A 14,187-nucleotide genomic window follows, 5' to 3' on the forward strand; every position below is an offset into this window, starting at 1 on the left:
TCCTTGTTCACTTCCATCCATTTCAAGGGCTCGAGGAGCAGCCCTCAGGTGCGCAGTGGAAAGGGCTCAGAGGGCCAGGCGTGCCCAGGAAAGGCTCCCAGCACGTGCAGTGACGTACTCACGGGAAGACATCCAGGGTTGATGCTCGTGGGACGCAAAGCGCGTTGACGTAACAGTGCTGCGCTGTGAAGTCACAAAAACGTCACAATCCTAGAGGCTGAGACAGGCTATATAGGCCCGCGCATGGCTCGTGAGACTGTTAAGTCGGACATTACTGTCAAGATGATAACGGGAGTCCGAGGGCCCGGCCCTCGCTGACGAGGAACCGAGCTCTCCGGCCATGGGACCCGGGGATAGCGGATGGTGCAGGCAGAAGGGGATTCTGCAGGCAGGCTCCTGCTTGCTGGCCTTGCTGTGCCTGGGGTCCGTGATCTACCTGTACACGCACTTACAGGAGAAAGTGCAGAGCTCCGAGAACCTACTCCTCAAGTTCAAGCAGCTGCAGGAGGCGCTCTCTGCCCAGGTGCAAGGTGAGGGGCAGCTGTCAAGTGAATGGAGTTTTACCCTGGTGTCCTCACTTACATTAGTTGTTTATTTCACACACAGGGGTACCTTATTTTGTATGTAGTCACTCATTCTGCAGTATGTTGCCTCTAAGCGCTCTAATTGACAAATGTTGCTGTTTACACAATTTAGAGTTACTCAGTTTATCGACCCCAGAAAGATGGAACGCTAGATGGTCTTGCAGGAATGGAAAAGCTTATTTGCTCACGGTATAGGAAATCTTGATTTGCTGTCTCTGTTAAGGCATTTTTGTTTATCCCTGTGTTGGGTGGAGGGGGTGTTAGACTCGTCTTCGTATGTTAAATGCCCGAGTGGAAGTTAGAGCTCACGAGACAATTGGTTTTTTAGTAATTCTAAGATTATATGATAAGAGAAGGGTTTCCTTTTTGTCTGAAATGTGGAATGAATAGAAAACAGAAGTTTCTTCCCTGCTGACAGTACGTAATTAAAAAGCCTTTCGTACATTAAGTACCACTGGAATTGAAATCCAAAAGCACATTGGTACCACATTCTTTCATGGCTTACAGTTTTTTCCAGAAAGATTTAGGGAACTCCAGCCTTTCTGAATAATTCCATGACAACAAGTTAGAAAAGCCTGAACACCGGTGCCAATTGTGATTGGTTAAATGGCAGCCAGTTAGATTACCTAGTTGCTTCGGTCATTCTGATTTGCTGCCTTGCACTGCCTGCTTCGGTCTGTGGCAAGACTCTGTCTGCTACTTGCCAACCATTGCCCTGCCTAAAGCATCAGGATATGTATAATGATTTATCTTTGTAGCTGTCTACAAACAAGAAAATCGGATTATTAGCCCACGTCTACTTAAAAGTTTTCCCATGTCAGACCAGAGTAGGTCATCAAGTCTGCTTTTTCCTTGCCATTCTGGTACTTGTAGTTGTGTTAGCTGCTATAACAGCAGAACTACAATTGTAAGAAAACAATACAAAAGTAGCCTAACTTGCTAATTTGCTAGTTCTGTGTATCTTCCAGAAGGTCAGTGTTTGAACGCAGGCTTTAAGTTCCAGATGTAAAGAACCTGATTCACCTCACAAAACAACGACCCTCCCTCCTGACCACGAAAACGACACGGCAGCCGGAGCCGACCTAGCCCACGTGACCAGGAGGAACCAAATGGCATGGAGTCCCGGCGCGCAAAAGCACCATTAGATGGGCGGGGGAGGTCTATATACCTACCTCCAAGCCCAATAGCGCGTCGAAAATACCCCATGGGTAGCGCAGGACCCCAGTGGGTCCAAACACTAGCCTGGCGGGTGTGCCCTCATGTGGCACTAAGGTGGCCGCCCTACTATGGGGTCTCTCCCTGCGTGGGCCGCAGGCAGCCTCATTCAAGGGCTGTGAATTACTGCCAGTGGGAGACGCGTTAGCACCTGATCACATAGAGAGCGACTTAGATTGTGTGTTCATGATGGAAAGCCCTAAAATTTTGTTTGTTCCTATTTGTTCGGATGCCACCTGGCTCGGGACCTCGTCATTTGTGTGTTTCCGGTACCAGGAGATGTTCTGGTGTCAGATCTGGTGGGAGCGTTTGGCTGCAGACTGGGTTTAAAACTGGTGATTGCCCCATGGGTCTCTGGTCCCTCTGGACGCTCAGAGAGCAGCGTTGTGAAATAGTGCCTACTTCCACGGAAAAAGTGATGAGCTGTACGTCGAAGGCCACGTGCTTCCTGCAGAAATATTCGCCTGGGAATCTTTGATCACATCCATCCATTTCCAGGGCTCGAGGAGCATCCCGCAGAGGCGCAGTGGAAGGGGCTCTGAAGGGCCAGGCATGCCCAGGAAAAGCTGGAATGCCAGAAACCGGTCCTCGGAAGCTTGTTTCCGGTCCAGGGAAGACATGGCTTGGCAGTTCGGGCTGGACTGTTCCCATGAGGCACAGGGTCAGACTGATTTGCATATAGCCATGTCTGAACCTGGGGTGGCAGAGTGGGCTAAAGAACGGTGATGGATTAAACCCAGATCTTTTGACTGGGTGTGAGTGTTTGATTTATTCAGATGCTCCGTCGATCACCACCCCCTTTTGTACTGCTTTTGGCCGCCATAAGTGTGGCAGGGTATGCTCAGACGTGAGTCCCTTGCTCACTTTGCCACTGGATTCAAGCAAGCCGGGCTGAAGACGGCTGGAATGCCAGAAACCAGTCCTCGGAAGCTTGTTTCCGGTCCAGGGAAGACATGGCTTGGCAGTTCGGGCTGGACTGTTCCCATGAGGCACAGGGTCAGACTGATTTGCATATAGCCATGTCTGAACTGGGGTGGCAGAGTCGGACGGTGATGGATTAAACCCAGATCTTTTGACTGGGTGTGAGTGTTTGATTGATTCAGATGCTCCGTCGATCACCACCCCCTTTTGTACCGCTTTAGGCCGCCATAAGTGTGGCAGGGTATGCTCAGACGTGAGTCCCTTGCTCACTTTGCCACTGGATTCAAGCAAGCCGGGCTGAAGACGGCTGGAATGCCAGAAACCGGTCCTCGGAAGCTTGTTTCCGGTCCAGGGAAGACATGGCTTGGCAGTTCGGGCTGGACTGTTCCCATGAGGCACAGGGTCAGACTAATTTGCATATAGCCATGTCTGAACTGGGGTGGCAGAGTGGGCTAAAGAACGGTGATGGATTAAACCCAGATCTTTTGACTGGGTGTGAGTGTTTGATTGATTCAGATGCTCCGTCGATCACCACCCCCTTTTGTACCGCTTTTGGCTGCCATAAGTGTGGCAGGGTATGCTCAGACGTGAGTCCCTTGCTCACTTTGCCACTGGATTCAAGCAAGCCGGGCTGAAGACGGCTGGAATGCCAGAAACCGGTCCTCGGAAGCTTGTTTCCGGTCCAGGGAAGACATGGCTTGGCAGTTCGGGCTGGACTGTTCCCATGAGGCACAGGGTCAGACTGATTTGCATATAGCTATGTCTGAACTGGGGTGGCAGAGTGGGCTAAAGAACGGTGATGGATTAAACCCAGATCTTTTGACTGGGTGTGAGTGTTTGATTGATTCAGATGCTCTGTCGATCACCACCCCCTTTTGTACCGCTTTTGGCCACCATAAGTGTGGCAGGGTATGCTCAGACGTGAGTCCCTTGCTCACTTTGCCACTGGATTCAAGCAAGCCGGGCTGAAGACGGCTGGAATGCCAGAAACCGGTCCTCGGAAGCTTGTTTCTGGTCCAGGGAAGACATAGCTTGGCAGTTCGGCTGGACTGTTCCCATGAGGCACAGGGTCAGACTGATTTGCATATAGCCATGTCTGAACTGGGGTGGCAGAGTGGGCTAAAGAACGGTGATGGATTAAACCCAGATCTTCTGACTGGGTGTGAGTGTTTGATTGATTCAGATGCTCCGTCGATCACCACCCCCTTTTGTACCGCTTTTGGCCGCCATAAGTGTGGCAGGGTATGCTCAGACGTGAGTTCCTTGCTCACTTTGCCACTGGATTCAAGCAAGCCGGGCTGAAGACGGCTGGAATGCCAGAAACCGGTCCTCGGAAGCTTGTTTCCGGTCCAGGGAAGACATGGCTTGGCAGTTCGGGCTGGACTGTTCCCATGAGGCACAGGGTCAGACTGATTTGCATATAGCCATGTCTGTACTGGGGTGGCAGAGTGGGCTAAAGAACGGTGATGGATTAAACCCAGATCTTTTGACTGGGTGTGAGTGTTTGATTGATTCAGATGCTCCGTCGATCACCACCCCCTTTTGTACCGCTTTTGGCCGCCATAAGTGTGGCAGGGTATGCTCAGACGTGAGTCCCTTGCTCACTTTGCCACTGGATACAAGCAAGCCGGGCTGAAGACGGCTGGAATGCCAGAAACCGGTCCTCGGAAGCTTGTTTCCAGTCCAGGGCAGACATGGCTTGGCAGTTCGGGCTGGACTGTTCCCATGAGGCACAGGGTCAGACTGATTTGCATATAGCCATGTCTGAACTGGGGTGGCAGAGTGGGCTAAAGAACGGTGATGGATTAAACCCAGATCTTTTGACTGGGTGTGAGTGTTTGATTGATTCAGATGCTCCGTCGCTCACCACCCCCTTTTGTACCGCAGGAAAGGCTCCCAGCACGTGCAGTGATGTACACCCGGGATGACAAAGCTGTACTGCTCAGGGTGCGGACATACATAGACATCCAGGGTTGATGCTCGTATGGGACGCAAAGCGCTTTGACGTAACAGTGTGGCGCTATGAAGTCACAATAATGTCATAATCCGCGAGGCTGAGCAGAGCTATATAGGCCCGCACATGGTTCCTGAGACTGTTAAACGGACATTACTGTCAAGATGATAACGGGAGTCCCAGGGCCTGGGCCTTGCTGAAGAGGAACCAAGCTCTCCGGCCATGGGACTCGGGGCCTGCGGATTTTGCAGGCATAAGAGGATTCTGCAGGCAGGCTTCTGCTTGCTAGCCTTGCTGTGCCTGTGGTCCGTGCTCTACCTGTACAAGCACTTACAGGAGAAAGTGCCCAGCTACGAGAACCTGCTCCTCAAGTTCAAGCAGCTGCAGGAGACGCTCTTTGCCCAGCTGGAAGGTGAGGGGCAGCTGTGCAGTGAATGGTGTTTTACCCTGGTGTCTTCACTTACATTAATTGTTTCTTTCGTACACAAGGGTACCTTTTTAGGTCTCGCCTAGCAGCGCGGAAGCGCTGCTTTAGAGACGTTTTGGAATCTCTACAGGCTTTATTGGGAACTCGTGCATGTTTTGCACTGTTCCCAATGAACCCTCGTGCACGTTTGGCGATTGCCTTGTGGGAGCGAGCAGCAGTGCAAAATGTTAGTAAATATCACGCTGGCTCCCGCAAGGTAATCGCCGTGCACCACAGGAAAGCCTTCGTCCATACAGCCGCCCGCTTTAAACGTGCCTGGGTTTCACGCCAATACCTCGGTGCAGCTTCGGGTGTTTTACTGCCAACGGAGGAGGTGTCAAAGCCCGCCCTGGGGACAGTCTCCGGGCAGACACAGGGGGTTTTATCCGCTGTAAAGGGAAATCTCAGTTCTGTTTCAAAATTCCTAAAGCGCTACATAATTGACATAAGTTATACATGACGTGCATTGTCCGGAGGGAAGCACGAGGCACAGACGACCAATATGCACCATTTTTTAAAACCACAAATGAAAAGTGCAAGTCATAAATAGGGATGGGGGCAGCGGGGTTTGTGAGCGATTAGGCGGCTCTTCGCGTGATTAATGGTGGCTGGTGGGTGGAAGCCCTCACGCCCCACCCAAATTAATCACCACCCCCAGCCGCCATTAGCGCCTTTTGCACTCAAAGCGCTCTCTGCCTGTCTGCTGCAGAAAAGCACACTTCACCAAACCTGTAATTCAGAGCTTTAAGTCCATGCTCTGACAACCCTTCTCCCAAACACCACTGATCTGCCGAAAGCCAATCCCACAAATCAAAGGCGCAACAGCTCCATTAAGGATGTATTTGTTGCAAGGAACACCCGAAAAAAAAATGTGAATTGCCCCTTTTCTTTAACCTCAAATGAATCCTTTTTCTGCCTCCACTGCTCTGAATAGTATTTCCCTTACTGCATGCAGACTCTGAGGGACTTTTCATCATAATTCCAAGTAGTAGGCTGGTGTTCAGAGCCCTTTTCCGCCACATGAAGAAGCAAAATACTTTTATTGAGGCATTTACAAACCGCTCGAGTTTGGAAAAGTGACCACGGGGACACCACGCTACAGCTGCATCAGTACAGATTATTTATTATCATATGTTTAACCCAGTTCACTCTACCCGTTGGCACGGGCGAGTGCGCCAACAGGCGCGCCTGTAATTTGAGTCATTTTCAGAGGTGTTATAGCTGCCTTCTTTTTGTGTAAGTAGGCCCAGGTGCATTTCTGGGCTTTTGGATCTCACACCACACTCCCACAGGATGAGAGGTGGTACCTCCCTCTCTCATATAACTCAGTGCCAGACGTGATTGGGCACTGAGGGCCCCAGCCCAAGTACATTGGCCTGTAGAGTGGGAATGGGCACGCGTGACACCAGTCAGAGGACATTAACACAATCAACACATGCACGTGCGTCCTCCCCTGCCTCCTCTCTCCACCCATACACTTGTTTGGCCTCCATCTCCTGGCTGCGGGGTGCTCCCTGCTCCCACCGAGAACAAGCATTTGCAATGCAATAGGTTTCGCATTTATGTGAGTTTTAGCTATTGGCATTGTAAATGACAATGCCTTTTATTTATGTTTTGGTTTTTAAAATGTAAATAAAAAGCATTGTCATTTACAATGCCAATAGCTTAAACTTGCATAAATGCGAGACCTATTGCATTGCAAATGCTTGTTTTGTATGTAGTCACTCATTCAACAGTATGTTGCCTCTAAGCGCTCTAATTGACAAATGTTGCAGGTACACAATTTAAAGATACTCAGTTTATCGACCCCAGAAAGATGGAAAGCTGAGATGGTCTTGAAGGAATGGAAAAGCTCATTTGCTCACGGTATAGGAAATCTTGATTTGCTGTCTCTGTTAACCCGTTTACCGCGGCGGGTGCAGGCATTTGATGAAATGGGCGATGCTGCGTTGGCCGTTCGCAGCACTAGGGATGTAGTGCTCCCAACAGCCAACAGCCGACAGGAGCACGCAACGGGTTAAATAAAAATAAACGAAGAAACAAGGAGACCCTAGAAGTCAGACGGGACCAAGAGTAAACATCTATTGGGAAAAAAACAAGGGTCCCATACAAGTATAATAGGTACAATAACACAGTTTTTACAATAAAAAATTGGGGTATAAGCGTGTATTCACAGAATGAAAAAATGTAGTTAAGCAATAGTTTACGGCACAAATTATACAAGAGGTGAGTGAGCAAACCGTGACGAGGTACAAGGAAATCAGCCAATTTCCTTACCACAGGCAAGTGACTTAAAAGGGTGACTTTTATGTTTGTGAAAAATCAGTTCGCATCTCATACTCCATATTGTGATACAAATTGTAATATAGAGTTAGAGACGTGTGTCGACAACGTTTCTATCCCTGAGCGATAGTGGGATCTCATCAGGACAAGGTGATGGAACGAGTACCTGGGAAGTTTGCCTAGGCAGGTATTAGTAAAAAAAAGGGGGTGGGGGGGGGTTTGGAAAAGTAAGGGAGGAAGGGAGAGTGGAGTAGGGATTAGTAAAAAGCATGGACAATCATGTACAATTGGGTCACAGCAGCAGAGTACAATTAAAAACAAAATTAAGGTTAGGTAGATCAGAGAAATAAACTACCGCTTAAATAAATGTTTCTATTCTGTGAATACATGCTTATGTCCCAATTTTTGATTGTAAACATTGTGTTATTGTAACTATTCTTCTTGTATGGGACCCTTGTTTTTTCCCAAAAGTCTCTGTTAAATAAGGCATTTTTGTTGATCCCTGTTGGGGGTGGGTGTTAGAGACTCGTCTTAGTATGTTGAATGCCCAGAGTGGAAGTTAGGGCTCAGGAGACAGGTGGGCTGTTAGAAATGGGATTTTTGGTAGACTAGGGCGCGGGCCAAAGCCAGGCAAAAGCCACCACTCTAGTCAGAATAAGGGAGTTACACGTCTAAAATAACCCCTGCTTCACCCCCTTGGTAGCTCGGCAGGAGCAGCCAGGCTTACCTTAGAGGCAGTGTGTAAAGCATTTGTACATAACCCACAGTAAGACAGTGTACCCACCACAAAAGGACACCACACCAGTTTAGAAAAATATCCAATATTTTTATATAATTAAAACAAGACCAAAAATTATGAAACTCCACAATACTATACTTAAAAGTTCACAGTTCAAAAATACTTTGATTAAAAAGTGTTCCTTGTGTGGATAGCTCCATCCGGGCTTCCACGGCGTCATGAGCACATAAATCCAAAAACAGTTCTGGCTGACCACGGGGTCGCAGGCCAACTACGGTGTCGGGAAGACCCGCAAACAGTCCCTTTCAGAGATGCAGGGCGATGTCACTCGCATTGCAGGTCGAGCTTCTTTCTGATGGAGTCCAGAGCACTCGCGCCAACAGGCATCCAGTCCTGTGGTGTGAAGCACAACGGTGCTGCGTGAGGGTACCCCCAGGTTGCGGTGCGAGCAGCGACACGGTGGCTGCATCCGATAGCGTAGTCCGTGAGCCGAGGGGTCGCTGTGCGAGATGGAGGCGGGGCTCGTCACGGTTCTCGCAGGTCACAGTGCAAGCAGCGGTGTGTCAATGCTGAAACGCTGTCGACGGTTGAAGAACTGGAGTGGATGGTGCCAGTAGGCCAAGGCTGCGGTGCGGGATGAAGGTTTTGCGTCATGTAACTTACAAGCGGTGCCCCCGAACCATGGTGCAAGCATCTGCGTTGATTTTGGCAGGAAGTGGCGGCGTCAGAAAGGCCATGTCGTAGTTGTGTAGCAAGGTGGTGCAGAGTGTCGGCACACAGGTCGCGGTGCAAGCAACGGCTTGGTGATTGCATCAGCAGGCGTCATCGGTGAGACCAGGATCGCGGTGTGGCATGGCGGCAGTGCCCTCTGCGGTGCCAAAGCTTCGACGGGAAGCACGGCGATGCGGAGTGTGGTGCCCACTGGTCGTGGTGCGAGCAGTGGCTCAGTGATGGCATCAGCAGGCGTCGTCAGTAAGACCAGGTTCGCGTTGCGGTGGGTGCCCTCTGCGGTGTCTTCAGGATACCGGGTTCGGCAGGGTCGTCATATTCTTCTTCGAGTGATATTCTTCGGGTTGCAGCACAAAACACACAGTCTTCAGTGCTGTGGGTCGAAGAACCTGAAGTCTTTGCTGTTTCTGAGACTTCGTGAAGAGGGAGCAAGCTCTACCTCAAGCCCTTGGAGAGGCTCACCAATTTGGTTGCAGAAAGTTCAGTCCAGGCCTTTCATTGCCCAAGACAGAAGCAGCCACTGCAGGTCAGCCCAGCAAAGCACGCAGCAAAGCAGTCGTTCCTTTTAGCAGCTTCTCCGGCTCTTCTTCTGGGCAGTCTTCTTTATCCAGATGAGTTCTAAAGTTCAGGGGTATGGGACCCAGTATTTGTACACAAAAATCCTTTGATCTTCCAGGCAGAGGGTGTCGGTTTCCGGCCAGAACCAGTTGGTCCTTCTCTGGCGTGAATTCCTGGCAGGAGGTGGAGACTGCTTTGTCAGAGGCATACCAGGTCCTTTGAGGTGCAAGGAAATCTCCTCCCTCACCCCCCCATCATAACCTAGGTCTATTTAGCCCTTTCCTGACCTACCTAGACTATGGAGAGCCACCATGCTCCCCAACCATCTGTCGTCCAAAAACCAGACGGGCAATCCACATTTCAGCAGAGGCACATGGATGACCGAGCAAAATAATACCCACTTTCTAAAAGTGGCCTCTATGAACTCTGAATGAAAAGGGCACCCTCTCTAAAGGCATACCTAACTTCCTTCACTTATAACTATTTCGGGCTACATACGTGGGTGGCACAATCCTTGCTGCAGGCCCACGAGTAGGTGTTGACTCACAAGCCACGGCACCCGTAGTGCCCTTTACTGGTGATTGACAAGTAAGTCACATATCCAATCATGACACAATTTACAACAGGAGCACCAGCGCTTTACCACTGATCAGCAGTGCGAAAAGCGCGCAGGAACGTTATACCCTCAAAACCGGGAGGACAGAATGCAAACACTCAGGGGAAGCACACCAAAAGATGCCAAGTCTAACACATGCCCCTCCAGCTGAAAGTAGGGGGAACTACCCACACTCCTGGAAGTTCTCCTCACTAAGGAAGAAGAACCGGGACAGGCCATCTGCGTTGGCGTGTTCTGTCCTTGGATGGTGTTCCATCCTGAAGTCCATTCCCTGTAAGAAGATGAACCACCTCAGCAGTTCTGGATTCTCCCCCCTTCATCTGCATTAACTACCTGAGGGGCCTGTGGTCAGTCTGAACCCGGAAGTGAGTCCCAAACAGGTAGGGCCTCTGCTTCTTCAGTGCCGAGACCACAGCGAAAGCTTCCCTTTCTATGGCACTCCACCTTTGCTCCCTGGGTAGTAGTCTCTTGCTAAGGAAGACTACCAGCAGGTCTAGGCCCTCCTCATTCAGTTGTGAGAGCACCGCTGTCTTTGTTGAAGATGTGGTGTGGGCATGGGTCTGATGGAGATCCAGAGTGGATGGTGTCCATGATCTTGATGGTGTCATCGTCATTGATGTTGGTCCAGGAGAGCAGGCAGTTGGTGCGGATGGTGGTCGTGGGGGAGGAGGTCTGAGTGGTTGTCGGGGCGGTCTTGGTGTTGAAGCTGTCTTGGATGTCTGCGATCTTGCGGTGGAAGAAGGTGGCCAGCGAGTCGCACAGGTCTTGCGAGGGTGGGACGTCATTGGTGTTGGAGCTGGGTTTGGAGAGTTCCTTCACAATGTTGAAGAGCTCTTTGCTGTTGTGCGCATTGTTGTCTAGGCGGTTTTTGAAGGAGGCCTTTTTGGCTGATCTGATGAGGTGATGGTGTCTGCAGGTGGTGTTCTTGTGGGCTGCGTGGCTGTCCTGTGTTCGTTCATGGAGCCAGACCTTCTCCAGCTTTCGGCAGGTTTGCTTGGAGGCCCGGAGGTCTTCAGTGAACCAGCTGGCTTTCTTGTTGGTGTGACTGTTGGAGGGTTTCTTGATCGGGGTGAGGGTGTTGGCGCAGTCGTTGATCCACTGTCTGAGGCTGTGGGCGGTGGTGTTAGGGTCGGCGGGTGGTGTCTGGGCAAAGGTGGTGGTTAGCTGATCTTTGGTGACTTTGCTCCAGCAGCGGCGAGGCATCTGTTGGGTGCGGTGCTGTGTGGTGGGTTTCTTGAAGGTGAAGTGGATGCAGCGATGGCCGGTCCAGTGGAGTTTGGTGGTGTGGTTGAAGGAGACGTGGGGGCTTGCGGAGAAGATTGGGTCAAGTGTTTGACCAGCAGAGTGGGTGGGTGTTGTGACGAGTTGTCTGAGTCCAAGGTTGGCTAGGTTGTCGATCAGGGTGGTGGAATTGGTGTTGTTGTTGTTCTCGAGGTGTAAGTTCAGGTCCCCGAGTAGGATGCAGTCTGTGGAGGGGAGGGCTTGTGTGCTGACGAAGTCGGCGATGGAGTCGCTGAACTGTGGTCGAGGTCTGTGGGGTCTGTAGATGAGGGTTCCTCTGAGGGTGGTGTTGGGGACGGTGTGGATCTGGAAGTGCAGGTGTTTAGTGGTGCTGAGGGTGTCCTCAGTGTTGGTCGAGACTCTGAGAGTGTTTCTGTGGATGATGGCGATTCCTCCTCCTGCTCCGTTGGTGCGGTCGCTGCGGGAGATTTTGTGGCCTTCCGGGATGGCTATGGCTATTTCGGGTGCCGAGGCGGGGTTCAGCCAGGTCTCCATCAGGAAGGCGACATTTGGGGAGGTTGAGTCGAGTAGGTCCCAGAGTTCAACGGCGTGTTTGCAGGCAGAGCGGGTGTTGAGAAGGATGCATCTGAGTTGGTTGGGTTTTTTCCTGGTCGGCAGCTTGGTGGGGCCGATGCTTGTGAAGCTGCAGTTCCAGCAGGTGAAAGCTCCGTGGGTGCGCTTTGGGGTGCCAGGAAGCAGGTGTGTGATCGTCCGGTGTTGAGTGCGTAGAGGGTTCTGGCATCGTAGCGGTGTCAGGCATCGTGGCGTTCGCGGGGTCCAGGTGCGGAAGAACGCAAATGGGCATGCCTTAGGCGCTCCTTTGGCATGCCAGCGGCGTGGCCACTGCGTGGCCTCCATATGAGGGGATGTGGGAGGGAGGAGCAGCTGGGAGGCGGGAGCAGGGCGGCGAATGGGATTGCAGGGGGGCAGGGCTGCAGAGATGCAGCGGTGGGAAAAACTGGCGGGGGCCGCAGGAGAACTGGGCACAGGAAGGAAAAACAAGTTTACGCAAGAAAAAAAGCACAGGCACAGGGGAATAAAAACAAATCTGGGCAAGAAAGAAAGTACAGGCACAGGGAAATAAAAACAAGTCTGGGCAAGAAAGCAAGTACAGGCACAGGGGAATAAAAACAAGTCTGGGCAAGAAAGCAAGTACAGGCACAGGGGAATAAAAACAATTTGGGCAAGAAATCAAGTTAGGCACAGGGGAAAAATACAAGATTAGGCAAAAAGAATGCAGGCAGAGCCATGCAGCAGCATGGGGAGTGACCTGCCTGCGAGCAGGTAGCTCCCCTTCTCACAGTGGTTGCTAGACCTGAAAGTGTTTGCACAAGCTGGACAAAACATGTCTACCAGACCAGTTTGGAGTTACCTTCCCGGAACCTTCAGCTGATTGTACGTTCACTCAGCAGGGGACACTGTTTCACACATCAGGGCCTACATCCCATACGCGGAGACAGGCCTCCTCGGCTCTCTACATTGGCACCTTCCTCCCTTGTGGTCAGTAATAGTCCCTTTTCCAGCATTCCGCTCTTCTTAGAACACCTCCCAGAATGTAGGCCATCTCATGTTTCAATTAACGGCAGGTATGTCATTTATTTATCTAGAGCTACACCAGATGAGGTCAACCATCTTAGTGTTGCGTAAGAAGCAAGCAAAGGATAAGGTCAGTTTTGACACTCTGGAACCTTACAAAAGTGTCAGAGTATATGTGCCGGCAAGAAAAAGGTACCTTGTATTCATCCTCTGCAGTCCAAACCCAGAACAGATTTTTCCGTGTTCCTCAATGCCTTTCAGTAAGACTTAATTGCCACAAAATGGCCAATGGATGATATGGCCATCATGTCCAGACTGTAACAGGCAACGCTCTGAGAGGAATTGTTATTTCCATGTTCAAAACCAACACAATCTCAAGGGGGATGAAGCAAAAACTAATTACCTTTGCTGGGCTGTACATTTGCATAAATGCACAATCCTGCAGTGTCTGCACTCCTTCAAACATTTCCCAGGTGAACAGTGGGTGCTGGGAGCTCTAGGCACTTGTGGTAACCTCTCCATGCTTCTTGTTTCTGCAGAGGAGTATGAGCTCCAGTCCTGGCTGAAGCAGGCCATCCAGAAGGAGCGTGCGGAGCACAAGAAGACCAAGGAAGGTGAGAGCCATGTGGAACAAGGGGTGGTATTTAATGAATCCATACCATGGTGGGGAAGGCAATACTGCATGTACTTTTAGTTGCCCCCAAATCTAAATCTTAGAAAATTTTTGAGGGCTCTTTGAGAGCCAGCCCTTCCCGGGATTTACTGGGGTGAATGGGCGCTGTCGATATATAACTGCCACCCAATGTATCGATTTTCTTCATCAACAAATGCAGTGGAGATTTGAGCAAACAAATTCATTATGCTTTTATTTTATTTACCACTGTGGTCATTTGAATTTTAACTCTAGTTGGTAGATCACGTTCCATATCTACAACACAATTATTTAAGCTACTGTCAAAATGAATAAATCAAGTTTTTGTTCACTTAGAAAATCTTTCCAGTGACCATACTTCAATTACACCCAGAAGAACACATATCCACTAAAACAAATTGAGACATTCCATTTACTGTATTAACAATTGACAGGAAACCTCATAGAAGGTAGCTCAACAAGACTTAACTCATACGTTAATCTTTCAGCTAATGCGGCGGTTCCCTGGTGCACGTCTGTAAATTTCCTGACTGCTTTCCTAAAAACAGTCTGACTACGCACATTTCAGACTTTAGGTTGATCCATGATCCCCCCATCAAGGAAAAATTGACCAAAATATTGTTTTCCATTCTGTTTACTGGTTTTGTATTGTC

At 50.2% G+C, this 14,187-nt stretch overlaps 1 protein-coding gene across 2 annotated transcripts in view; it reads left to right on the plus strand.

Moving 5' to 3' along the window:
- The first annotated feature begins 282 nt into the window (after positions 1–282).
- LOC144753138 (Golgi integral membrane protein 4-like) overlaps positions 283–14,187 on the plus strand; it is a 55,374-nt gene continuing 41,469 nt past the window's right edge. For both annotated transcript variants that reach the window (XM_078640916.1, XM_078640917.1), the window contains exons 1-2: positions 283–530; positions 13,422–13,496. In XM_078640916.1, coding sequence (XP_078497042.1) covers positions 341–530; positions 13,422–13,496 — 265 coding nt within the window. In that variant the 5' untranslated portion in view covers positions 283–340. The remainder of the gene's footprint in view (positions 531–13,421; positions 13,497–14,187) is intronic.

Source organism: Lissotriton helveticus, chromosome 5_1, assembly GCF_964261635.1.
Source record: "Lissotriton helveticus chromosome 5_1, aLisHel1.1, whole genome shotgun sequence".
NCBI classification, from domain to species: domain Eukaryota; kingdom Metazoa; phylum Chordata; class Amphibia; order Caudata; family Salamandridae; genus Lissotriton; species Lissotriton helveticus.